This window comes from Atractosteus spatula, chromosome 5 (genome assembly GCF_055471065.1).
Source record: "Atractosteus spatula isolate fAtrSpa1 chromosome 5, fAtrSpa1.hap1, whole genome shotgun sequence".
Lineage (NCBI taxonomy): Eukaryota > Metazoa > Chordata > Actinopteri > Semionotiformes > Lepisosteidae > Atractosteus > Atractosteus spatula.
In genome coordinates, this window is record NC_142710.1 from 58,808,300 (window position 1) to 58,832,374 (window position 24,075).

General features: G+C 38.0%; 2 protein-coding genes across 2 annotated transcripts; one reads left to right on the top strand and one right to left on the bottom strand.

The window, feature by feature from the left end:
* On the bottom strand, positions 1-13,741 carry cand2 (cullin associated and neddylation dissociated 2 (putative)). The gene is made up of 15 exons (XM_088917294.1): positions 13,572-13,741; positions 12,352-12,495; positions 11,829-11,983; positions 11,377-11,500; positions 10,507-10,763; positions 9,438-9,543; positions 9,105-9,250; positions 7,044-7,336; positions 6,132-6,273; positions 4,116-5,621; positions 3,268-3,363; positions 2,849-3,018; positions 2,338-2,502; positions 1,372-1,479; positions 1-745 (listed from the first exon to the last, which is right to left on the bottom strand). The coding sequence occupies exons 1-15, from the start codon at positions 13,637-13,639 to the stop codon at positions 518-520; spliced, it is 3,708 nt and encodes a 1,235-aa protein (XP_088773420.1). The 5' UTR covers positions 13,640-13,741; the 3' UTR covers positions 1-517.
* A 99-nt stretch (positions 13,742-13,840) lies between these two features.
* Positions 13,841-23,162, top strand: sec13 (SEC13 homolog, nuclear pore and COPII coat complex component). Its single transcript, XM_088917296.1, has 10 exons — positions 13,841-13,908; positions 14,232-14,419; positions 14,956-15,000; positions 15,319-15,434; positions 15,795-15,946; positions 16,680-16,813; positions 17,832-17,965; positions 18,239-18,359; positions 19,205-19,351; positions 22,660-23,162. Exons 2-10 carry the CDS (start codon positions 14,417-14,419, stop codon positions 22,768-22,770), a joined length of 963 nt encoding a protein of 320 aa, XP_088773422.1. The 5' UTR covers positions 13,841-13,908; positions 14,232-14,416; the 3' UTR covers positions 22,771-23,162.
* The last annotated feature ends 913 nt before the right edge of the window (positions 23,163-24,075 follow it).

Sequence of the window (24,075 nt, forward strand, 5' to 3'; positions counted from 1 at the left end):
TGTTTTTAATAGAATGTTGTTTATTTGAATTATTTTTCAATGCATTAATAACTTGCTGTCTGTTAAATCAAGTACTTTATTCATTAGCTGAATATAAAGTCCGTTAATAAAACCATGCTAAATAGGTCTGTAATGCTTTTGCAATATGGGCTTATACTGTACTTTTAATCTACACGATTATTGAGAGAGACAGTGGCATGTTAATATTGTGCTGCAGAAACATTTAAATATAGATATAAAATTTAAGCCATTTTCCTCAATCTAATTTTTCTAACCTAATCTTTTATCTTAGAAATTTTGAAGTTTGGAAGTTAAAGGGTCTCAGTTTTCAGGGGTGTGTGGCTCTTTTTGTTTAGTTTGGTAAGGAAATATGTTTGCTGAATAACTAGGTAAAGCATTCAATTTTAAAAGACAGTTAAACTCCTGAAAACATTTTTTCCTCTCTGGACTTAAAAGCTTTTTGCAATTCCTTTTTATTTTTATACTTGAGAACAGCCTGGGTTTAGTACAATGATCTCTAGCTGGTATCCATTGTTTCTGTAACACTGGAGGAGGTGGTGTCTCTCTGGATGCTCTCGAATATGGAGGCCATCTCGGAGCTGGCTCTGATCTGGGCAGTGAACTCTGTCATGACGGGACTCTTCTCCACTTCGTGAATGGTGAGGAGGGCCGCCACAGCCCGCATCGCTGACCGCTTCAGCTCATCCTGTTTTTCAAACTCCTGCTTCACAGAGCCGGACTTCACCTGCACCATAACCAACACACACACTGCCCTCATACAGTCGTCTGCTGACACCTAGCTCTAGTGACTACTTCAAGCTCAGCAAGGAAAACTAGCGTCAAATGACATAAATGAAAAGTAAGTACATATGTACAGGATGTTCATTTATACAAAGAGCTCAGAATAACTGGAATGAACCAGGATACATTATAGTATTATGTAGACATTTTTATAAAGCATACTCGGGAAGATTTAAGAGAAAACAACAATGTTATTTTGTTTAATTCCAAGAAGCAAACAAGTCATTAATTGCCATAAATACTTGTAATACTTTTTTTTTAAATTAAAAACATCTCTCTAACAGAAAGTTCAAATGTTCTATGATATTGGAGCTAGTAATTGAGCTCTTGAAGGAAGGAGTCCTGATTTATAACTCAGTTGGGGAGTACTGTATTTCTGAACACTAATAGTCTAAGTCAAACTTTCTACGCACGAATACCCTTATGTTTTAAAAACAGCTTTGAAATGTTCTCCCATTAATTTTGGTTAAATAACCAAAAGGCTAGGGTCCGTTGTTGTCAGAACTTACCATTTTTATGGTTTAATTTCTCTTTGCTTTTAAAATCTGCACCTATACTATATGACCATACCTTAGCAGTACAGGTGGCTCTCAAAGGCTCCACCAGTCTGTCCAGTCTTTGCATGACAGCACTGGGACACAGGGTGCAGAGTCTGGTTAGCATGATGAAGGTCAGCATCTGAAGAAAAGAAGGACAAAATCATCATAGCTTCTACAATGTTGTTCAGGACATTGTAGGTGATCTGGTTAAGTACTGTATTTCATCAACCATTTTAATGAAAGGTCCATATGTCACATAAAAGCAAAACATCAAAATGAAAACAAATACACAAAACTAATAGTCTTTCAACTGGTTTTAATAATTATTTAATTTATGGCAAAATATTTACCTATTGTTAATTTTGATATGATTATACAGTAGCTAGTTGGGAGAAAAAGTCTGTTTTCTCTATTTAGCACCTAGTTCCAAACCTGTAGTATTTAAAAACTGATTTCTAAGTCCTCCAATCATGTATAATTACTGATATAAAACAAAGTCTAGTGAGTTTTGTAAGGAGACGTTATTGAAACACCTGAAAAAAATTATATTCAATCTTTTTATTGACAAAATGGAACCGATATTAGAGGTTCTGTACATCATAATTGTAAACATTTCACCATGGAAATGCAGCACATTTGTTTTGAGTGGCAGAAAGTCTCCTGTCTCTAGTGGTTAAAATATTTCAGAGCACATCAAGTTAAATGAGAGGCTGCTTATTTTATGATAAAAAGTATATATATACACACTATATAGAACTCACTTTAAAATTCATTAAGATTTTTTTGGGGGGGAGGGGGTTCAAACAGATCAAATACAGTTTCGTTTTTTCCCGTTAAGAGGAGTAGTGTGCCATCCACTAAAAATGCTATCCTTTCAAAGAGTCTTTATTGAATAGCTGATGAGCTGGATGTCATTTTTTTTCCAGTTGATTCTATTACATTCTACTATAGCGTGGTTGTGTTTTAACCTAAAAATGCAAAACCCGTCCTGTTATACCCTGATATCATAATGATCCTTCAGGCCATCTTCCACATGGTTGAGGAATTCAAAGATGTCCAGGCAGTCCAGGCAGCTGTCCAACAATGTGTACATGCATTCAAAGGCTGCTTTCCTCACATCAAGCCCATCGTCCACAGTGTGTTTGAATGGACCCATCTCCACCTAAGACACAGAGCCAAACAATAAGGGTTAAATCTGGCAGCTGCAGGATTTAGAGGTCACTAAAACATTTGAACTGTAAATTTATTAACAGCCTTTCCTATTCTAATATTGAAGTGCTCCTGTTAACACCCACAGTGCAGCAGGGACACTTAAATCCTGGGAGTTTAAATTCAATTCCAGTGGAAGTCTGTGATGCATCCAGCTCCTTAAATGTACAGTGCAACCAAATCAAGTCTCAAGCAAGCACATCATTAATCATACAGGATGGGGCAATCAGGCTAAAATCCTTCAATGGAATGGGTCAGGAGGTTTGCTCATTCCTGTATCATATAGTCCATTACTGTACCTCCCGAATGAGGTCTTTCCTGGTCTGGGTTTCGTGGTACAGGTGGGGAAGCACAGCACCCAAGAGGTTACGAATTAAGGAGGGTTTGTTGTGAGCTGCAGAGTTGAACATCACCAAGGCCACGCGTCGGACATTCAGATCAGGGTCTTGCAGGGTCTTCAGAAAATCACCTGAGAGCAAATGAAATATTTGAGTAAACCCATTATGCAAAACATCCTCCCATCTGGTGTTAATGATGTGTTCAACTGCTGTTTCCTAATTTACTCTTCATTTACAGGAGATGAAGATTTTACTATTACATTGTTTTGGCTAATTAAATATATATTTCTACAATTTTTAGAAATTTAACCCCATGAGAGTTTCCCTCTTTGGAAACCAGATAAATGAGTGAGGTTTTAATTTGGTTCAGACAAACGTACCGATGCAGTCCTTCAGAAGTGAATCTATGGGAAGTGGGTGATCCACAATGGTAAACTTTATTGCAGTGACTACAGTGCTCCGAGCATGTGGTGAACCTGAAACAGTTAGAAGGAAAAACAAAGCCTGTGATTCACTGAATGCAGGTCCTCTTTTTTTAAAAAAACAATAAGTCTGATTGCTAATATATAAACATGACAGGAGACTTTTGGATTTGGAAAAAAGTTTTAAACCCCACATATACTGTATATTTAGACGTATACTGTACCTTAATTATCTACTGCAGAGGACTCCTCTTCCTATATTGTATATGTAGAAGTTATAAAGTTAACTGTTAGCCCAAAGCAAAGATTTCCTTTATCCTTTGGATAAAGCATATTTGTCATATTTTGGCAATCAATGAGCCTTGACTTACAAATCAATGTGCTGTAAACATTTTATGAAATTTGGAAAATAGGACCCCAATTCAGGTCCTTATGATTTTAAGTTCTGCTGAGATCCCTTTAATGAAAACCTTAACTGAACTTTTAATTGAGAATTGTATTAATTATTGCATACTATAATTATTGCCATTTTCTTTAATTATTGTTCATTTCCAGCTTCTAAACAGTAGTAGTAAACATTTTATGTTACTCCCCAGATCAAATTACTAGTTCAGGTTTAGGGTCAGTGAGCTAATGAAAACCTCATTTGGAATGAAAACCAGAAGATACCAGGGCCTCAAGGCCAGTATTTGGAAGCTCTTCCATAACTGCAGACTATTAAAGTTAAGCTAAAGTTTTACCTTAGTTTTAATTAACCAACCCCAGATTACATAGCTAGATATATCACACAAAATAGTATCTCGTACCTGAGGACAGCTGTTTTTTCAGCCGGGGAAGTAACTGGGAGGGGTTGACGAGGGTCAGTTTTCCAAGGCACTCCGCAACTACATTGCGTGTTCCCTCCTCAGCGCACTCACAGTGCTTAAAAAGAAGGGCCCAGATTTCCTCCACGTAGGGCTTCAAGCTGTTGGCCGAGGATGAACTGATGACTTCTTTCAAAGAATGCAACAGGAGGTACTGCCTCTTTGGTTGGCTTCCGATTTCTTTCAGCATGAAGGGAAGGTATTCGTTCAGGTTCCCCACGCAAACGTTGCCTAAAGCATAGGAGGCAGATGATTTGACTTCCTCATTTGAGGAAGAAAAGGCCTCCAGGATGACAGTTTTTAGCTCTTTTTGCCCTCCGAGGTTCATAGTGCGTCCCACCTCTGCCAGACAAAGGAAAGCCAGGATTTTCACCGAATCAGATGTCTTTGTGCTCTTAATGTCTTGGATGAAGTTACTGACCATGCCCGTGGCCTCCTTGGGGCATGTTGAGCAGAGGGCTGCCACACATTTAGCAACAGAGTAGTAGGATTGCCTGTGCATGATAGCATGCACATCACTTTGTTGAGGACCATAGAAAGGGCCTGTTAGCTCCTTCATAAGTTCATTGAAACCCATGTTGCTTGTTTTGGTCACAACTAACACTTGAAAGAAATCAAGAATGGCATTGAGGGCCCCACCTTGCAGTAAAGGAGAATGTACCAAATAGAAAACTTCAGACAAAACAGAGCCACCAATTTTGAAGAGAGAGGAAGGACAGACCTTTGCCAAGGAGGTAAGAAGTGTAATGGCCACTTGCGAAATGTGCATATCACTCTCTCCAATCAAAGGTGGAAGCTCATTCAAGATGGACTGTATCATGGCAGGCTTGAGACTGTCATTGTAGTTTTTAATGATTAGGTCCAAAGCCATCAAAGTGCTTAGTTTCAAGGCACGTTGATTCTTTCTCAAAAAAGAAGCCAAGATGGGAATCGCTTCAACCAAAATGGGTCTCAGGTTAATTTTCAAAGGGGAAGCTGCAATTACTGTAAGCATCTTCACCACAGTCAATCTAGTTATCTCATTTTTGAGTCGTTCAAGAAAGATCTGAAGAGTGGGCTGGAGGTCACCTTCTAGTTGGTCTCCAAGGTTGCACACCAGCTGTCCCATGCAAGAGATGGCTCTTTCCTTGACCTCTTGGTCAATATCTGTCGCTTTCAGTCTCTTTAAAGTGCTGGAAAACAAGTCTTTCACATAGGGCTTGGAGTCAAAAGTGGAGGGTTTTTCCAAAGGCCGGATGACTTTCACAAGCTGCTGAGTCACCAGAAGAGCCTCGGATGTGATCTTGTAAAAGGGATCGCTGATGCAGGCAACCACTGGAGGGAGGATGAGCTTGATATGAGAATGAAAAACCTCAGGAGGATGAGTACCAAGGAGTACATTGAGGAAGGACAGAGCATCAATTTTCATGTTGGAGGAACTGGACTTGTCAGTCAGTGAATACATAATCCCTGCAAAAATAATACAGAAAAAATCTGAAGTTTTTAATTTAGCAACATTTTGTTTAATTTAATTTGGACACCCAAATTAATAAATCTAAAAAAATAAAGCCAGCAAGCAACAGATGTTTTAAACTAAAAATAGTATAAGAGGAAATATAATCTAAGTTTCATATTTTATATGACAGAATTACTTTTGTATTTAAAAATTCATGTATCCAGTAAATAATTCAAATGTTAATACATGTATAAACCATGTAGAATATCCTAAGGAAATTATTACTGTTAAATGTCAAGCAGCAACTTCAGATGACACACTCAGACTAGATGCAAAAAGTTAATTAAGGTCACGTTTGATAGAAAATGAAAATGTGACACTCTTATATCTAGACATTATGCAATGGTGTTATTAGGGTGGTAACCTTAACTGAAGTGCTAGGAATAACATATTTATATTATATATATATATTATATATATCAGTATGTATATTAAAATAGTCAGAGCAAAACCCCCTTCCTTACCAGGGATCAGAGATGGAATATGGTCGCCCAAAGCTCCGGGTAATGCATTTGCCAATTCTGTAAGCAGATTGAAGCAGCCTTGTCTGGACTTGATGCTTTTTTCTTTCAGTTGTTTGTGTAAGGCCTTCACAATGTTTGGAACCTAGAAGAAAACGGCTTTGAATTGGATTTTCCGCGGACTAAATGACAGCTGTGTGGCAGGACCCAATTTCTGAAACCTAAACAGGTGGCGGAAAGAGGAGTCTATAAGAACTTCCTGTTGTCATTGTAGACTCTAAGGATGCTGTTGAATGCAATGGGAAAGTAAAGGAAACATGAATGTTTTTTAAATAAAGATGAGTGTTAGTACTTTGTAGTAACCCATTTGCTCTGGGTTGCACAGTGTCAGATTATTCCAAACTCCATGTGAAACTTTAATAGGAAGGCTAACCCAAAACACAGGCCAAACCAAACCTTAACACTATTCAAAATGAAAAACAAAACCTAACCTTACGAATAGACCGAAGCTAAAATGTCATCCTACAAAAACCCAAAATGATACAGCCCATCTAACCTTTGTAACTTTCTCCTTACTGTGGCATAAACATAATCCAAGAGCAGCATTTAAATGTAATCCAAATTTTTAAATAAGACCTGTCCTATATCAGATGTGGACGATGCCACTTATGAGTGGAGGTTTGTAAAAGAGGAGTTCATTTTTTCAGTGACACAAAGGTCTAGCTAAATCTCAAGACGTGAAGGAATCCAAACGAGAACAAAATTGTTCTCACCATCAAGCCTTGCTGGGACCAGGTGTTTCTAAACATTTTAAAAGGGTGCCATGTGTACAGGAAGTGTCATTTAAGGTCATTATAAAGGGCCAATATGTACGGTAAAAGGTCCTTGCCAGTCTCAAAGCAAGGCTCTCCTGACCTGTTTCTTCAGTATAGCCAGAGAGGGGTCCTCCTTGCCTCCGGGGTCAGATCCCTGCAGCCAGCCCTGCAGGGGCCGGGCCTGCTTCAGCAGGGAGATGTAGGCCTGGAAGATATCGCTCTTGACGTTCTCCTCGCGCTCCTTGAAGCGGGCCACCAGGGCTGGGGACACGCTCCGGTAAAGCTCCTGCAGCATGTCGTGACGCGTGCTCACCACCGCCTCCAGACACTTCACCGAGGAGCGCCGCACTTTCCAGCTCATGTCATCGTCATCGCTGTACTCTTCGTCTGTCCCTAAGAAACAAGGTGCGTTATTTTTTTTCAATTCTTCCCGTCCTAAAAGGCGGGTTTCCACGTTTCCTTGCTTTTTTACTCTGTATTGGGGGTCCTTAAGATTTCTCCGTGATTTCTTGATTTTTCCTAAAGAAGAACTGATTGATTCACACAAGTCATTACAAGCTGTATTGAAAACCAGGAGGTGCTCTTGCGTCTCCAAGAACAGGGACATGGACCTCTCCTCTATATAATCTTCCCTGTAATCATTTCTTGAAGAGTCTCAGAACCACAACATTGTCATTTCTTTTTTGCTTAATTAACATAATCAGGGAGCTGAAGTTATTTGTCATCCCTTTGACAATATTTAGAGGTACTGTAGGTAGGTAGGTCCCTTTTCAGGCCATCAGGGCCCATGGGAAATGGGGGGCAAGGGCCACCATTTTTCTTGACCATCCGACACTGGAGGTGGAGGTGAGGTGGTCAGCCTCACGGCCGGCCAGCTTCAATCAAAATTGAAAAACCTTGGGGTTATATTCGATTCTGGCTTAACGTTCGACCCACATGTACAGCATACTGTCAAAACATCTTTTTTTCACCTTAGAAATATCGCAAGACTACGCCCTATGCTATCATTAACTGTGGCTGAAAAGCTGATCAACATATTTGTATTCTCTCGAATTGACTACTGCAATGCTCTACTCCCTGGGGTATCTAAATCTACTCTGAACAAGCTGCAGTATGTCCAAAATTCAGCAGCCAGAATCCTGACCAGGTCTAGTGCAAGTGTTCACATTACTCCTATCCTGGAGTCCTTGCACTGGCTTCCGGTCAAATTCCGCGTAGACTTTAAAATCCTCATGCTCACCTATAAGGCTTTACATGGCTTGGCACCTCAATACCTGTCTGAACTTTTATCGCCCTACTCCCCACCTCGCAACCTCCGCTCTTCAAATTCTGCCTTCCTTACTGTCCCCCAAGCCCGTCTACATTGTATGGGCGACAGGGCCTTCTCCTGCTATGCCCCCAAGCTCTGGAACTCTTTGCCCAAGGATATTAGAGAGTCACCTTCTCTAAACTCCTTCAAATCCAGACTCAAAACCTTCTTCTTCAGAAAAGCCTTTACTTAACTGGTTCCATTCTTCACCCCTCTGCTCTTCTTAATACCACCTTCCACGGTCTCCTCTATTGTTATTGTTGTATTGTTGTAATTATAATTGTCTCCTATCTTGTGAAATCTTCTTATTTATTGTTGTAGTCTTCTTATTTATTGTTATTGTCATCCTGTAAAGCGCTTTGAGAAGCCACCTTTAAAGGCGCTATATAAAATAAAGTTTATTATTATTATTATTATTATTATTATTATTATTATTATTATTATTATTATTACCCCCAGAAGGATTAATCCCTCGGTACTCATTTGGAAAGCAGGCTGAGTGGACCTGGGAGCCCTCTAGAAGGAATTAGAGCAAGTTACATTGCTTGCCTGTACCTGGGATTGAACCCGGGACCTTCCAGGTAGGAGCTAGATGCCCTGTATGAGCTACCACACCTTCATATTTAGAGGTATTGTATATGTAAAAAATACTTAACCTCATTATTCTTTGAACCCAATGTATGAATGTACCATAAGACAGGTAATGCAAAAGTAGAAGAATAAAAAACAACAATGAATTTATGCTTCATCAAAATATCACAGTCCTTTTATGTTTGTTAGCTTAGGGAGTCACACAGTACGTTTTTTAAAATAAGATTGTCATGATCTGAATGAATCCGAGCAATACAGCACCTTGATCTTCATCTTCCCCATTTTCAGTATCCATTGACTCGTCCTCTTCCTCATCGTTGTCATAGTTGTAGTTGGGGTCATAGGTGATGTACTTGAGACAGAGTTTGATGATGGTTGGGATATGGGGAGACACTTCCTTTGGGCACCTTTATAACGGGATATGAAATATTGGTTATATTCCAAATGAACATGAAGGAAGAGTATAGAGCTCTGACTCTAAAATGCATAGCCCAACATAGAGAAAAGACCAATGTGAGAAAACATGAACAGTATGTTTTTGCTGTGTTGTTTGCTACCGAAGCATTGACAGTTTGCTACAGTACATTGCATTACCTTCGGACAAATGCCTCAAAGGCCTGGAAGCAATACTCTCTCAGTTCATCATCCTCCACATTACAGTACTTCACCACGGCCGGGATTAGTTTCTCGAGGTGTTCCCCTGAAATACATAGACAGTACTTGAGCGGGGCTCATATTGTCCCTGTGAAGCGTGAACAGCTATCCTTGTATATGATACATTGCATTGGCAATGTTATCCTCACTTTAACTCCCCAGTACTTTCAAACACAAACTACAGCAGCAAGTAATGATGACACAGGACCAAAATGGCATTTAATTCTGACACACGTCAAGCACTACAACAGTTCCTAAATCAAAAATGTTTTGATATAGTACGGTACAGTATTGTATAGACTTCTGTAGTTACTGTAAGTGAAGCCCATTATATATTTCCACTGAAGAATCATGAACAAGGACAAGAAAGTAGTTATATCAATTGGCAACCCAGTTTGTATTTTATCAAATTAAGAAATTATGTAATAAGGCATATAAAATGCACATGAGGAAATCGCTTACAGAAAATAACAAGGCCAATAATGACGTGATCTAAAAGTGGCTAAATTAAAGAATAATGGGAAGTTGTTGTCTAGCTTTGGCAACATGTCCAGTCAGTGAATGTTAAATTTTATCATTTAGTTTTGATTGTGTAAACACCAAGTAGCCTTAAGAAGCAATAAGGAATTAAGAACTGACATTAAACTTCAGATTCTTTACTACTGAAACCAGCCATGTACTCCAATTCAGATATTTCTGTACCAGATGATATCTCAATACAGTGTTTCTTCATTTGCTGAGTTTGTTTTATTAGCAACGAGAAAATGAAAACATTTGTTATTATACAACTTATTATTATTTTAGGAATCTTTGTTTCTGTACCTATTTTTACCACTGACAAGTAGGAACTATTATATGTACACACTATATATACATTTTTCCATAGAGCTTGTCAGATTTCATTAAAACATTTCAGATCCAGATCTGTTAAAAGACAAGTGGTTTAACAAAAAATAAAAACCTGAACTCGAAGAACTTGTCTATTTACTCCTAAGAGATGCTGTCTTACCCACTCTGTGGCCGGCCTGCCTGCTGATGGCAGCCACACACTGGATGTAGGTACGTGTGGTGGAGGTGGAGGCGTTTCGGGTGAGCTCGACCAGCAGGTGATCCATGAGCTGGGTGAAGACAGGACTGCTGCAGCTGGGGACCAGGTGGCTGAGAGCAATGATGCCCCGCTTCCTCACTGCCAGGCGGGGGCTGGTGAGCTGGGGCAGCAGGCTGCTCAGAATGGAAGGGTGGAAGCTCATGAGGGTCCCACTCAGCCTGTGGGCAGAAAGGATATAAGAGATGAATATGGGGTCAGGAATTGACAATGTCCCCCGAGACATCAAGGGTCCAGTGTTGTGCATACTGCTTATATTAGCACAATACTGTTCATCAAGATAAATAAGAGCAGATGATGAGTTTCAAGGTTCAGGCTGGAATTATAGATAGAGCATCTGAGTGTGTTGAAATACACACCATTACTTGTATACTTGCAATGGCCTCAAGGGTCTCTGTATTAGACTGAGAAGAATGTAAGTTACATCTTTATCATGGAACATAACCACCTACAGTATTCAGATAATTATTTAAAGCAATAATGAAAAAGTCAGCTAAGGAAATGGCTTGCTTCAAAGCCTTTGTATGACTTTTCTTCTCTAATAGAACACAACTAGCAAAGCTGGTCTCAAGTGCTATAAAATTGTTTTAAAAAATATTTTTTTAGTCAGTGCTTTAAAACAATCAGTCCAGAGACAGGGATATGTGTGGAGATGCCAGATAAAACTAACAAATAGTGGAAGACAATATAATAAGGTTTCATTTAAGTAAGATACAACTACAGTGAAGATTTACAAAACACTTCTGTAAGTGACACAAAGTGAACATCTTCTACCTGCTCAGCATGTCTGAGAGGATATCCAGTGCCTCCAGCTGTATGGACACATCCTCTGTTTTCCCGATGGTTGATGTCAGCTGTGTTGTTATTTTCTTACACACATTTGCTGTCAGAGCAGACCCTGAAAAATGTAGTGTTCTTTTTATAGATTCCATCACTGTAAGTTTTTGGAGTTTTAATTTTAAGATTAATTTACTTGATAACGAGCAGTGGATTTCCAAAATTACAATTTCAAATTGTTCACTTGGAAGTTCATCATTATCCATGGCATCTTGGGTATGCAAACATCTCTATGAAATCTCCAACCCCAGTCCTAATACCTGCAGTAACACTCACCCTAACACAGTTAGTTTTTGGTCAAATCCATGACATCAGGATGAGCAGCAGATGGCTGAAAGAATCAATACCTTCATTATAGCCGATCGTAATAAGATCATGAAAACTCTTACCACTGGAGGATGGAGGAAGCTCAGCAATGACTGTTTTCAGGCCCATACTTGAAGTGTCTCGTAGTTGCTCTTTATCTGAAAGCATGTTGGAACACAGTGTGTCCACAATAGTCTCCACCTGGTATTCTTTCACCTTACTCACCAGTGGGCCCAAGCTTAAACACGCAAAACAAAGAACAGAAAAATCAACAGTAACTGCTGTCTGTACATGGCAAAATGTATTTTTTTGTGTGATACACTGGCTTAATTTATCCTGAACGTGATATATGCCCTTGCCGTTTTTAGAATTTGCTCCAGTTCAATATTTAGTCCAACTATTGTTTCTTAGGAAAATTAACACAACTCTTTTCAATGACCACTTTCTCTCTTGTTAAATTTCCACCTTGAGTGTTTACATGAGTTTCAGAAAGTCAGCTCTGGAGCAAAAACCTCTTTGAAAATCACACTGAATGTCGATTGTTTATAATTCCCTGTCAGCAGTATGGTGTTTAAAGGATTGTGGATACTTATTAAGCTCACTCACCATTTGACTGCGAGGTTCTGAACCTCTCCATTCTTATCTTCCAGCAGCCTCAGGAGCATCGCAACCACCTTTTTCTCACTGTCTTCATCTAGCTTGATGGAGTCTTTCTGGAGCTCCATCATCAAGTCATTGGTGGCCATGAATCTGAAAGCAGATACCCACCACTGTCATATTCAGCACCACTGCTATTCCAAAAGGCCCCTGACACTTTCTCCTGAGATGTCCAGTCCTCCGAGAGGTGAAATCCAAAAAGCAGAAAGGGAGGGTTTGAGTGAGGTGATGGGTGGTACATTGTTCACAGGGGTAACAGCAGTGATGTCTACACACAGCTATGCATGACCTAAATCACCTCATCATTGTCTCAACAGAAAATATATCAATCTCACCCATCTCTTCAGATGATGAAGCTTTCATAAGACCTGCAAAACCTGCAGACACCCTCGCCTTCTATGACCAGGATTATAGTAACATTGGGAAGTCTTTTCATCTAAAGCAGTCAAACAAATCTCATAGTTCTCACTTCTCCAATTATCTACTGTGTAAGTGACTTCTTCTGCATAATGACTAATGCAAGTCACCCAGCTGGCTGCTGTACACCAGTGGTGGGTTAAGTGGGTTCCCTTCTTCATGTAATACACTTTGGGATCCTTTATATTTAAAAGTAGTAGAAAAATTCAATGAATCATTATTATTGATGTTGTAAATGGTTTATATGTCTGCTAATACTCTGTTTATAAACCATTGGCAAAAGTTCTGAACTGTCTTCAGTAATGAATATAAATAATGAATACACAAGAAGAAGAAATATATTTCAAGAAAACAAAATGCATGAAGGATTTTATCCTTTGTATGAAACGACTGTCATTTAAAATAGATGTGGAATTAGAGACCACATTGATATAATACCAGTCACTCTGACATTAAAATATTTTTTACAACTATCCATTTCCATAAACCAATGCTGCATGTTTATTTTTCAAGTTAATTAATTTTACTGTAGGCAAAAAAGTTTAGTACCACATAATATTCATATCAAATTTCCTGACGTTTAAAAAATATTATGTCTAATAATCCCACACACTTAAATCCCTCTTAAAATGTGAGTATGGACTGAAGCAAAATTTAAGACGCTCAGCTGACAGACATTTCCAATGTCATTTCACCTTTAATTTAGCTATGCTGTAGGTTGCATTAAAACATGCAAACTAATACAGTCTTACCTAAAATCTTTATCAGTAGATGTCATTTTCTCCAGTAGGTTGGAGATATGATAAGTCACACTGGCCATCTTTTGAGTTTACCTTTGAAACTTGTATTCACTCTACAATCTTTTAAGTAAGTATAGCAGAAATTTCTTTTAGTTTACATGGAGAACATGGCGAGGGAGAGACAAGAGTGACGCTTCAGGGTAAGAACAAACTGGAAAACCTGATACTCGGCACGCAGCGATATAAATAGCTTACAAATTGACTCGCTACTAGCACCGCCAAGTGGTATTAACGCCTATTGCAAGAAAGTCATACTTTTTAGAACTCACAGTACGGTCCTGTCTTCCAGGTAGTGTTTTGGTTTTACGTCACCTTTTAATTAAAAGAAAATTTACTATGGTTATTTACGATTATTTGTCTATGTAATAATATAGGTAATATGTATGGCTCTCTTGACATAATGGGTTTGTTTTAGTAATTAAAAACAATAGATCGCCCCTTTACGTTGGAAGGAAATACTTGGTCATGTTTGTATTTGACGATAAAACGTATTGCAAGAACTGTGATAATGCCACGTGTGTTAAATGTGAAATTACGCCATGTAGACTGCGAACTTTGTAAACAGAGTATCGATGTTTGTTCGGAACTCTGTATCGTCGCTCCTTGTTGTAGCCCGACAGAAGGAGTGGGGATGGTCCCGGAAGTGGAGTTGAGTTAGAGAAGAAGTGGAGTTGCCACGTCTAAGAGAGGAAAACGGCTGGAGCGGGAGACAAAAATTGACTAAACGAGATATTATAAATCCAATTTATTAATTGTTTTTAATAAGAGCGGTAATTTTAACAGTCGTCAGCACAAATATGGTGAGTAAATCTATTTTTAATCCTTGGTAGAAGTCTTCTCTAGCTCATAATGGTGATTGCATTTCAAGTTTTTGATCGGTTTGCAGAATGTATCTCATTCATTGAAAAATTTTACACTTACGATTATAGCTTCAATAACAGTTGAAGCAATATCTAGATTTTTAAAGCACGTTTAAAGACGAGGATTACTGTAATAAATCGTTGATTTACGAAACGCCAGTCGCCACGTCTAAACGTAGATGTTGGACTTTGAGATAACAGGCGCCTAAGGTTGCCGACTTGTGATTGTAGAGACATTCCTGTATTGGTTTATGTTTTCAGTAATTAGTAAACTAAATATTGAAAACAATACAAAGCAGTATTGCGTGCAGTCGCTTTATAAATTTGCACGGCGTCTTTAGAGTCATATTGTTATTTTTGCCTAGTTGCTAGCTTTGTTCACTAGGAGCTACAGTTTAATATATTAAAAAAAAGGTTTAATTTCATAAGTAACCTCTTCATTGTAATATTAATAGTTATGCAATTTTCCCTCTTAGGTTTCAGTTATTAATACTGTGGACACGTCCCATGAGGACATGATCGTGAGTATTACTGCTTTTCATAATTATGTGAAATTAACAGTGTGTACTGTGAATACACTAAATAACCACTGTTGTGTGTTTAGTTGAGCGGTTTGAGATCGCTGAAGAATGCAGTTTTGTTATACTTTGTTAAAAAGTCCTCTATTAGTGATTGTCTGTTGTTAGTTGTTAAAAGTTTCTACTGTACTATACTTTTTTGTCAAGCAGCTAGGAATTGAAGGTGTCCAGCTTTTTTATGTTTCAGAATTTCAGCACTGTGACACTACGTGACCCTGTCTGCCTTTATCTTCTTTGCCATGTTATTTTTTCTCTTGCCAGCATGATGCTCAGATGGACTATTATGGTACCCGGTTGGCTACGTGCTCGTCCGATAGGTCTGTAAAAATATTTGATGTAAAAAATGGAGGTCAGATCCTTGTTGCCGATTTGAGAGGGTAAGTGCTGGGATGGTTTTCTCACCGTTACTAGTTCAGTGGTATTTTTCAGACAAGTATTTTGCTTCTTGGGAGATTTATTCCCAGAGGAGTCAGGTAGTGTCTGTTCTTCATAATCTGTTTTATCCTTTACATGAGGCAACCACACACAATCCTTAAAGAGGATATTAGGTGGTGGTCACTCCTATGCCATGTGCCTCACTTGTGTTTTGATTGTGTAAATGGTAATTTTGTAGCAGTAATCTTCTGTCCTTTCATGGAAACATTTGAGAACCTCCTTTTGTTAGATTTGTTTTTTACATTTCTGCTGATTATGAAAATATAATAACATTGAAGCATTTTCTCCTTTCTTTCCTACAGTCACGAAGGGCCTGTCTGGCAAGTGGCCTGGGCTCATCCAATGTACGGGAACATTTTAGCGTCCTGTTCCTATGACAAGAAGGTGATCATATGGAAAGAGGAGAACGGCACATGGGACAAGATGTATGAGTACACAGGCCATGAATCTTCAGGTAGACAGACTAACTGACATGCTATTGCTGCATTTCACCTTTTTGCGGATCATTTTACATTTTTTTTCTTTTTGCTGTCCAGCACTTGGGGTATTTTTCTTAAGTAAATGATGCTTTGATAAATTCATATCACCTTTTTGTAACGCAATATAACCATTGACACAAATAGCCCAGATGATACCAATATCTTTTTCCTGTTTTAGCTTTTAAACGTTACCTTTGATTTCAGTCTTTAATTGTGAACGATAGAGACAAGATAACAGGTTAAAGAATAAGGCAATTCTCATTCTGCGTGCACAGTGGCAGAAAAGTGGAATTTACATCAAGTAAGCACGAACTTGAAATGTTTGTACATTTGTCTACAGAAGAAGAAAAACATGATTTTACATTGTACACATGCTAAATTTCTACCAGTACCTTAACAGGATAATCCCCACTTGTATTAGCAAAATGAACCAAAAAAGAGACCTTTGAAGTAATATTGAATAAGCTAACTTTAATTAAAATAGGTTAGTCTTGACAATGGATCTTTAGTGCCCTAAATACTGTTATTGATCTTTGGTAATGTCTTAAATGTCGAGTAATTAAAAGACTTGAAGGTTCTATTATGAAAATAAGATAAGGGAGATGTAATAAAAGCATGTCTGTATAAAGTGGATGTATCTCAGTAAGTACTTGTGGTGCGTGGTTGGCCTTCTAAAAGCAGCCCTGTGTCTCTGTCTTGTACTTGAAGTAAACTCGGTGTGCTGGGGGCCCTATGACTTCGGACTGATTCTTGCCTGTGGCAGCTCTGATGGTGCAATATCGCTGCTCACTTACTCCGGGGATGGGCAATGGGACGTCAAGAAGATCAGTAACGCACACACTGTAAGGGGCCTTTAATTTGACTTTAAGTCATTTTTTTCTCAATCTTATGTGTTACTTGGTTAAAGGTTGTGAATCCATAATCCGTAAGATCATCAAAGAATGTATAGCTCTTTCCTTAAAAAATAACAATGAAAACAATGAAAGAAAGCTCAGCTTATTAAATTTTATTGTTTGTGTAAAATTGCATTTAATAGTAATTGCAGTAGCTTGATCAACAGCATATATATATATGAAATTCTGAGGCACAATGTTGTGTATAAAATAATTCAAACAGAGTGTAAAGGCAAAAATAAACTTGCACAGGTACAACATTTGGCACTTATTTTCTCTCTCTAAGATTGTAAGAATTATAGTACATTATCAGCTCAGTGGCCCATACCAAGCATAGTGGATTAAATTGCTGCATATGGGCATTTTTATAGAATGGAGTACGGTTTTGTAATGTTAATTGTTTTTGTTTTGTTGCTTCTAAGAGTACTTGGTACTGAAATAACTGGAAATGTGAAATATCACGTTTGAATCATTGAAATTATTTATAGTTGGTCTTCCATTGTGTGAAATTCATAAACTGGTGGTTGATGTTCAGCATTGTTGCACCTGGGAAGTTTAATGTTTTTTGAGATTCATTTCATTGTGGATTAATTGAAAACATTTTAAAACAAAACTAATGAAGTATATACAACTGTCAACATGGAACTTTCTTTTACATTTTCTATATGTGTTATACATATGTCTAAAGTTAGTTATGTCCGGTTTTTGGGCCTAATTCAGTAATGCTTAGCTTGAGATCTTAGGTGGGCTTTGTGTGCATTTTGCTTACTGTGTTTTGTTCTGAAGAAACTATGCTGAATTCCTTTTCATCTCTGTTCCCTTTTACTGTTATTAAGGATTTTAAACACCTCCAGACGTGAATATGTGAACATCTAGCAACAGCAATATTAGCTGCGAATTGGACGGCACTGTTGGTGTAAAGATTTTCGTGGCACGGAGCTGTGAGACAGATGTTTGTTTTTTGCAGATCGGCTGCAATGCAGTGAGCTGGGCTCCTGCTGTCGTGCCTGGCAGTCTCATCGACCAGCCGCTGGGACAGAAACCGAACCTTATTAAGAGATTTGTATCTGGAGGCTGCGACAACCTGGTCAAACTTTGGAAGTAAGTGTGGATGGGAGTAGCACTGTTTTTTTTTTTTCTGATTAACCTTCATCACCTGAAAAAGATTCTCATCCCCATGAAGTTCAATGATTATTTTTTACAGTAGTGAACAATAGGTTTATGGGTTTTTCTGGGACAGCCACTTATTTTAGAATAAAGTGCTTTTAAGATATTCTGGTTATTTCAGCTGTGCAGCAGAGTAGTTGTTTTTCCCATATTTATTCCCTAATATCTCCGAAGATGGTTTGTAACTGGGATGTCTTGCTGTTCTAGAGAGGAGGATGGGCAGTGGAAGGAGGATCAGAAACTAGAAGCTCACAGTGATTGGGTGAGAGATGTGGGCTGGGCCCCTTCGATAGGCCTTCCCACCAGCACCATTGCCAGCTGTTCACAGGTACCTTCTCGGCATAACACCTTAATAAACTTCTCTTTGTCCAGTTTGAATTTTGGTGATGTCACTTTCTCACTGGTAAGGGTGTCCCTAGTGATGACTTGTTGGAGCAGGTTGACTGAGGGTGAAGTTTGTCTGACAATCTGCAGTATCAGTAGATGCTTTGTCCACCTTCTGTTGACACTTATGGTCTTCTCTTTTTCTGTTTGGGGCCACAGTTGTGAAAAGGGCAGGACCTTTAAAGATTAAGCCATTTTAAGCCCGACTATAATAAAGACAGGCTAAAAGTTCCGTACAGTTTTATCCTCTTATCATGATGCAGTTTTGTTAAAATCTTTTGCAAGGATCGCATTTATCATTTACGCACATTTAGACACTAAGGTTGCCATTGTGAATAGGATACCCCAGCCCCTCGAGCCATCTCAACACCAGTGACGCTTGACTAACTGTGTGCCACTGCTCGGAAGTAGACTACAGTTGTCAGCATTTACTTCATACTAGTCCCTTTACAGATTGAGCTGCTTATTGTATTTCTTACAGCATGTTTCTGTTTGTGAAACATTGAAAACACAGATAACCATGTTCAAAGAGAGGGATAAAATTGTTTTGAATCAAGGATTTTAGAGCCTTGAATAAGCATTGATCACAGTTCAACCTTAACAAATATATCACCACCATCTGTATTCATTTTGCATTGTGCTAAGAACAGTTCTAATTGGTCTCATATGATTTTAGTGGTGGAATGTATGGATTGGGAAAAGGTACGCATTTTAAAGTGATGTTTTTGAATGCATGTTTTTTTTAAAACCCCCTTCTGCTGGATACTGATTCTGTCTGGATCCACTTAGGATGGCAGGGTCTTCATCTGGACATGTGATGATCCTTCAGGAAACGCCTGGACAGCCAAGCTTCTTCATAAGTTCAATGACGTGGTGTGGCACGTGAGCTGGTCCATCACAGGAAATATCTTGGCGGTGTCAGGAGGAGACAATAAGGTGAGATTTGAACAAAAGTCTTTTATGAGCATAGAAATGTTTTAATAACCTTCCTAGCAGAGAGACTTCTAAAACTTTGTGTTGTATTTAATGCTAGTGCTATTTTCTCCTCCTAGTCCTGGAGTTTTTAAATGCGTGAGCACCCTGGCCAAGAAATAAAGGACTAATTACAAGGTGTTTCTATTCATCAGTCAGGATGATTTTATTGATCTAAAAATGTCTATGAAAGCAGCATTAAAGTTAATTTTTATGCAGCACAGTAATTCATTTGACCAGAAATTCACATTTGTTTTCGTAAGTGGCAAAACGTACCTTAGCAGCTTTAGATACTTCTGAGCATTGTCAAAACCGCTCCTGAAGTTATGCCAGATACTCTGTTCCGGCAGAATGATGGAATGATTGTGAAAGAGTAATTGATTCTGAAAGTGTACATGGCCAAATAAAAACAAAGAGCTGTCCAATAAAGCTTGGGATAGTGTGACGTGTCGGAGTATATTTAATATAGCTGTCACCTTTGCCACTTTCAACGGGAAATAGTAAAGACTGATAATAACTAATATTACCTCTGGCAGTAAGCCTGGCACATAGTTAAGAAGCAAAAGGCAAGTCCTTAGATTTATGGAAGACATCCCAGTCTCACTTTAGCTTGGTCTCCATTATAACTGAGAATAAACAACCTATCTATTAACATGTTAATTGAATTCTAAACCATTAAAAAAAAATTACAGTATATATTGGTCCGCGATAGTTTTGTTACAAACATCCAATTAATCAACTGCAGATAAATATATATAGTAAATTAATAAAGCACTCATGAATGGCAATTTGTTATTTTTACAGTGTTACTGACATCACTTCTTGTTTGATGAAGGAATACAATTAATGTGGTGCATTAATCTTTCAAAGTGTGTTTAACTCAGAATAGTGTTTCTTAATGTTTGGAGTAATTTCCCTCTTTGGAAATAGATTGCAGGAACTTTTTGTATATGTAGTAATAGTTATGTTTTCCACTTCATAAAATTTCCAAAATGAAATACTTTCCAGTATTAAATAGCTCTGCTAGACACCAGACAAACCTGTGCTTGCCACAGTAGCTTTTAGTACAAAGGTGCACATGTGTTATTACAGTGAAGTGTCAGGATTTTTTTAAAAGCACATCACTTTTATAACTTTCAGATGAAACCTGAACTGTAGCTTCAGCCATACCTGGAAGTCAAAATGAAGAACCACTTTTTATTTTTGTCCCTGGTCGTTTTGCAGATTATGCTTTCTGTGGTTCTAAGTAATTTGGGTTCTTAATTCTTTTTTTCTGACCTTTCTTCTAAGTGCACTTGAATTCAGTAAATCAAATTTCTATATGAAATAGCACAGAGACCCCTTTATGATAAAACAAGCTCTAAAGATTTTACAACTTACTGTACAAAACAGACTGATTATTTACTCTTGATGAACAGTGATCTTAGCTGGCCCTTGAAAATGTATTTGTTGAAGTTATCAAACTTCAACTTGTCGTGATATCTACGATATCTACGACATCAAATGATATTTTCTTATTGTAAATTTAAAGGTATGTGTTGCTACAGCAGCTTGTTAAAATGTACTCTTTTTCTCTGTATTTGCAAGGCCTGTATCAATATTTTTATCCTTGCTGAATATTTGAACGTTGATGAATTATCCCTGAATTACATTCTTTTGCTTACTATACATATGCATGGGGTGTATTTGTTATTGTAAAGGTAAATCCTAAACTAAGTTGAGAGTAATCGTGTACTCGGTATTCTTTTACTTAAAAATCTGAAACCAATACTTAATGTGCCAAAAAAGAGTTTAATATTTTTCTATCAGTAAATATTCTTGCCGTCTGCCATAAGACTGTACAACGCATCCACCTTGCGTCTTGGCAGAGGCAACATCGACAGTGACCTGTTTCTGGACTAAACGCATCTACACATCTACTGCTACATCTGTTCTCTTTCTTTTTCTTTTTTCTTTTTCCCGTTTACAACCACTTTTTGTGCAATATATGCCAGGGACCTGTGCAATACATTTATATTTATATCAATAGTTACATCTATATTTATATTCATATGTGTGATATGAGTGTGATACGATTTTCTGTGTACTGTTCTGTTCTAGTTTGTTCTTGTGCGTCCGGACTGTGAGTAACTCTTGTATTGTATTGTATGTATTGTACTATTATTATATAATTCGTTACACTGTGGCTGTGTTGTGTGTGTTAAGCTGCTGTTGCACTGCAATTTCCCTCACGGGATCAATAAAGTATCTATCTATCTTATATATATACCTTAGTGAATTTTGTTTGACATAATCAAAGTTATGTGTCAAAGTTTTTTAATGCTAATATTTGGCCATCTATCAGAACTTTTTTTCATGTGGTTTGTTTACAGCATATATGTAGTTGAAATTAGCACATTAAAATAAAAAACAAAAACAAGCAATGGGGCAGATTATTCATGAAATATTTTGTATTTGTTGAACAAGGGGTGCAAGTCGTGTCACGGTTTTTTTTGCTGGAATTTTGACCTTGAGTAGACCTTGAGAAAAAATAGACACCACCTGATGTAGAGTGTAGAAAAATAAAACTCAAGCTAGACAGTTCAAGCAGAGAGGAGCTCCTGTGGGGGTAACTGGTAGTGTCCAATCTTTCCCCTTCCTTCTTCTTTGAGAAAAATGAATTTTGCCCTTGCAAATCCAGGGATTCCAGTGCTTTGTCAACAGATTTTGAGCTGATCACTCTGGTGAACAAATTGTACTGGAAAGGTGGAAGACAGTATTTTGCAGCACTTTACAGGAATCATAATAACTGTGTAATGACAAAAGAATATTATGGTAATTATTTTTTATTTGGTAAACACTCCTACATTCTGTACTCTTTCAGCTTCAGTGAGGCCAGTACACATGTAATGGAGCTTAGTTTTTACACGATTGTCCTGTCCCTCTGTTTTTCAACTCATACTGAGTTACTATTTTGTGGAAGTCATTCCCTGTCTGGTGTGTGCTTCCCTTTTACAAGGAATCTTCCTGATTTCCTCATTTTCTCTTGATTTCACTGGGAATTCTTGCTCTCCTGCATTTACACCTTGTATATTAATAAAATGTGCTTGTTAGTGTTGCCTCTTTGTATTGAATTTTATCAGTGGTCGAAAGGCATCCTTGTCTTTTCCCACTATTGCTCAGTTACACATCTGATCCCCAGAGGTTGATGGGATGACTGCAGCACAGTGGCAGAAACCTGTTCAGTGATTTGTGGCTCAGTGGCCTCTCTTCTCTCTCTCTCTCCCCCTCAGGTGACGTTGTGGAAGGAGTCAGTGGATGGCCAGTGGGCTTGCATCAGTGATGTCAACAAAGGGCAAGGGGCTGTCTCTGCCATCACAGAGGGCCAACAGAACGAGCAGTGATGGGAGGGATGGCTTTGGAGATGCATTAAAAATTCATTGCCCTCGTCTCTCAGTGGAAAATACTATTCACAGTAGAACTATATTTGCTGCACATGCTACCCAACCAAGACATCTTTTCCTATTTGATGTCCCTCCATATAATGCAGCTTTCTGAAGGTGGCAGTCTGAACTTGCCGATAGATTTGATACTGCCGTAAAATTCTACAGTTGGAGATCCTACCACTTAATTGGTTGTTACTTGAAAGTGTCAGATGCAATTTATAATTTATCCCCCCCTCCCCCCCCCCGGAAATGTATGAATTATCTGTATATTTTTTTTAAATTTATTGTTTGTTTTGTCCTAAGGCTCCATTGTTTAGAAGGTCCAATAAAACTAACAAAAACAGAAAAAAGTAGCCTTGTCCCGTTTATTGTGTGTAAAAATCCGAATTGCTAATAGTAGGAGTTTACACCTTGACGATGTCAATGCGTTATTTATAGTGGACTGGGTCCTAACGCCGCCTTACAAGCCCTGTTGATTATTCTGTACTACTTTTTTAGAGAAAATCTTAAAGGTAGAAAATATTTAGGAAATATTCTTAAAGGTAAGCACCTTAGCTGGAGACTCGGTATATAATTTATAGCTAAAATTTAACTCCAAAATGTTTATAAACGGACACCCTCAAATAAATCTTTAAATCTGACGTACTACGTGGTATAGCAAATGGAATAACACTAATCAGTCTAGAGCAGATACTTTGTGACAGAATGAAAGCTGTTTTTTCATGCGTATTTCCTGTACATTTCCCTCAAGAACGTTTGATTTAATCACTGCACCTTCAGAAGCTTTATTAGAGAAACGGCACATAATCTCCATTAAGATTGAGATTTCTGTTGAGAGTCAAATTTCCAAGTTTGACAGAAAACCTATAGATTACAGTATTTTGAATCTTACAATTTTTATATCTGTTTCAATCCCTTGAGTTGTGTCATTGTAGTTCGTGATAATTTTAAAAAGCTCTTTTTAAAATAAATGCATTCCATTATTTTTACTGCAAGGCTACAGATTATTATTAAGTGCTATTTATGAGTTGTGTAAAGAATTAACAGCCCCTTCTCTTGCTGTTTCGATAACAGCAAATATGTTAAGCCTGTGCGATTCAAGGTCAGTTTTATTGATCCAGCTGAAGTGACTACTCAAAAGAAGTGTGGACTGAGTGACTGTTTTTTTTCTAAACTAGTAAATTTCATTGAAAACCTAGGAACAAAATAATTATACAATGGAGGTAGATATATCTAGCTGTGATTTATGTCATCCCTGCAAAC

What these genes read in the sequence shown, in the direction of transcription:
- cand2 (XM_088917294.1), bottom strand. Translation starts at nt 13,639, where the DNA reads ATGGCCAGTGTGACTTATCATATCTCCAACCTACTGGAGAAAATGACA. An exon ending in TATTCCATCTCTGATCCCTG is followed by an intron (nt 5,622 to 6,131) that starts GTAAGGAAGGGG and finishes TTATTTTTGCAG; the next exon opens with GGATTATGTATTCACTGACT. An exon ending in GGAAAGACCTCATTCGGGAG is followed by an intron (nt 2,503 to 2,848) that starts GTACAGTAATGG and finishes TCTGTGTCTTAG; the next exon opens with GTGGAGATGGGTCCATTCAA.
- sec13 (XM_088917296.1), top strand. An exon ending in AGATCAGTAACGCACACACT is followed by an intron (nt 16,814 to 17,831) that starts GTAAGGGGCCTT and finishes TGTTTTTTGCAG; the next exon opens with ATCGGCTGCAATGCAGTGAG. An exon ending in TGTCAGGAGGAGACAATAAG is followed by an intron (nt 19,352 to 22,659) that starts GTGAGATTTGAA and finishes TCTCCCCCTCAG; the next exon opens with GTGACGTTGTGGAAGGAGTC.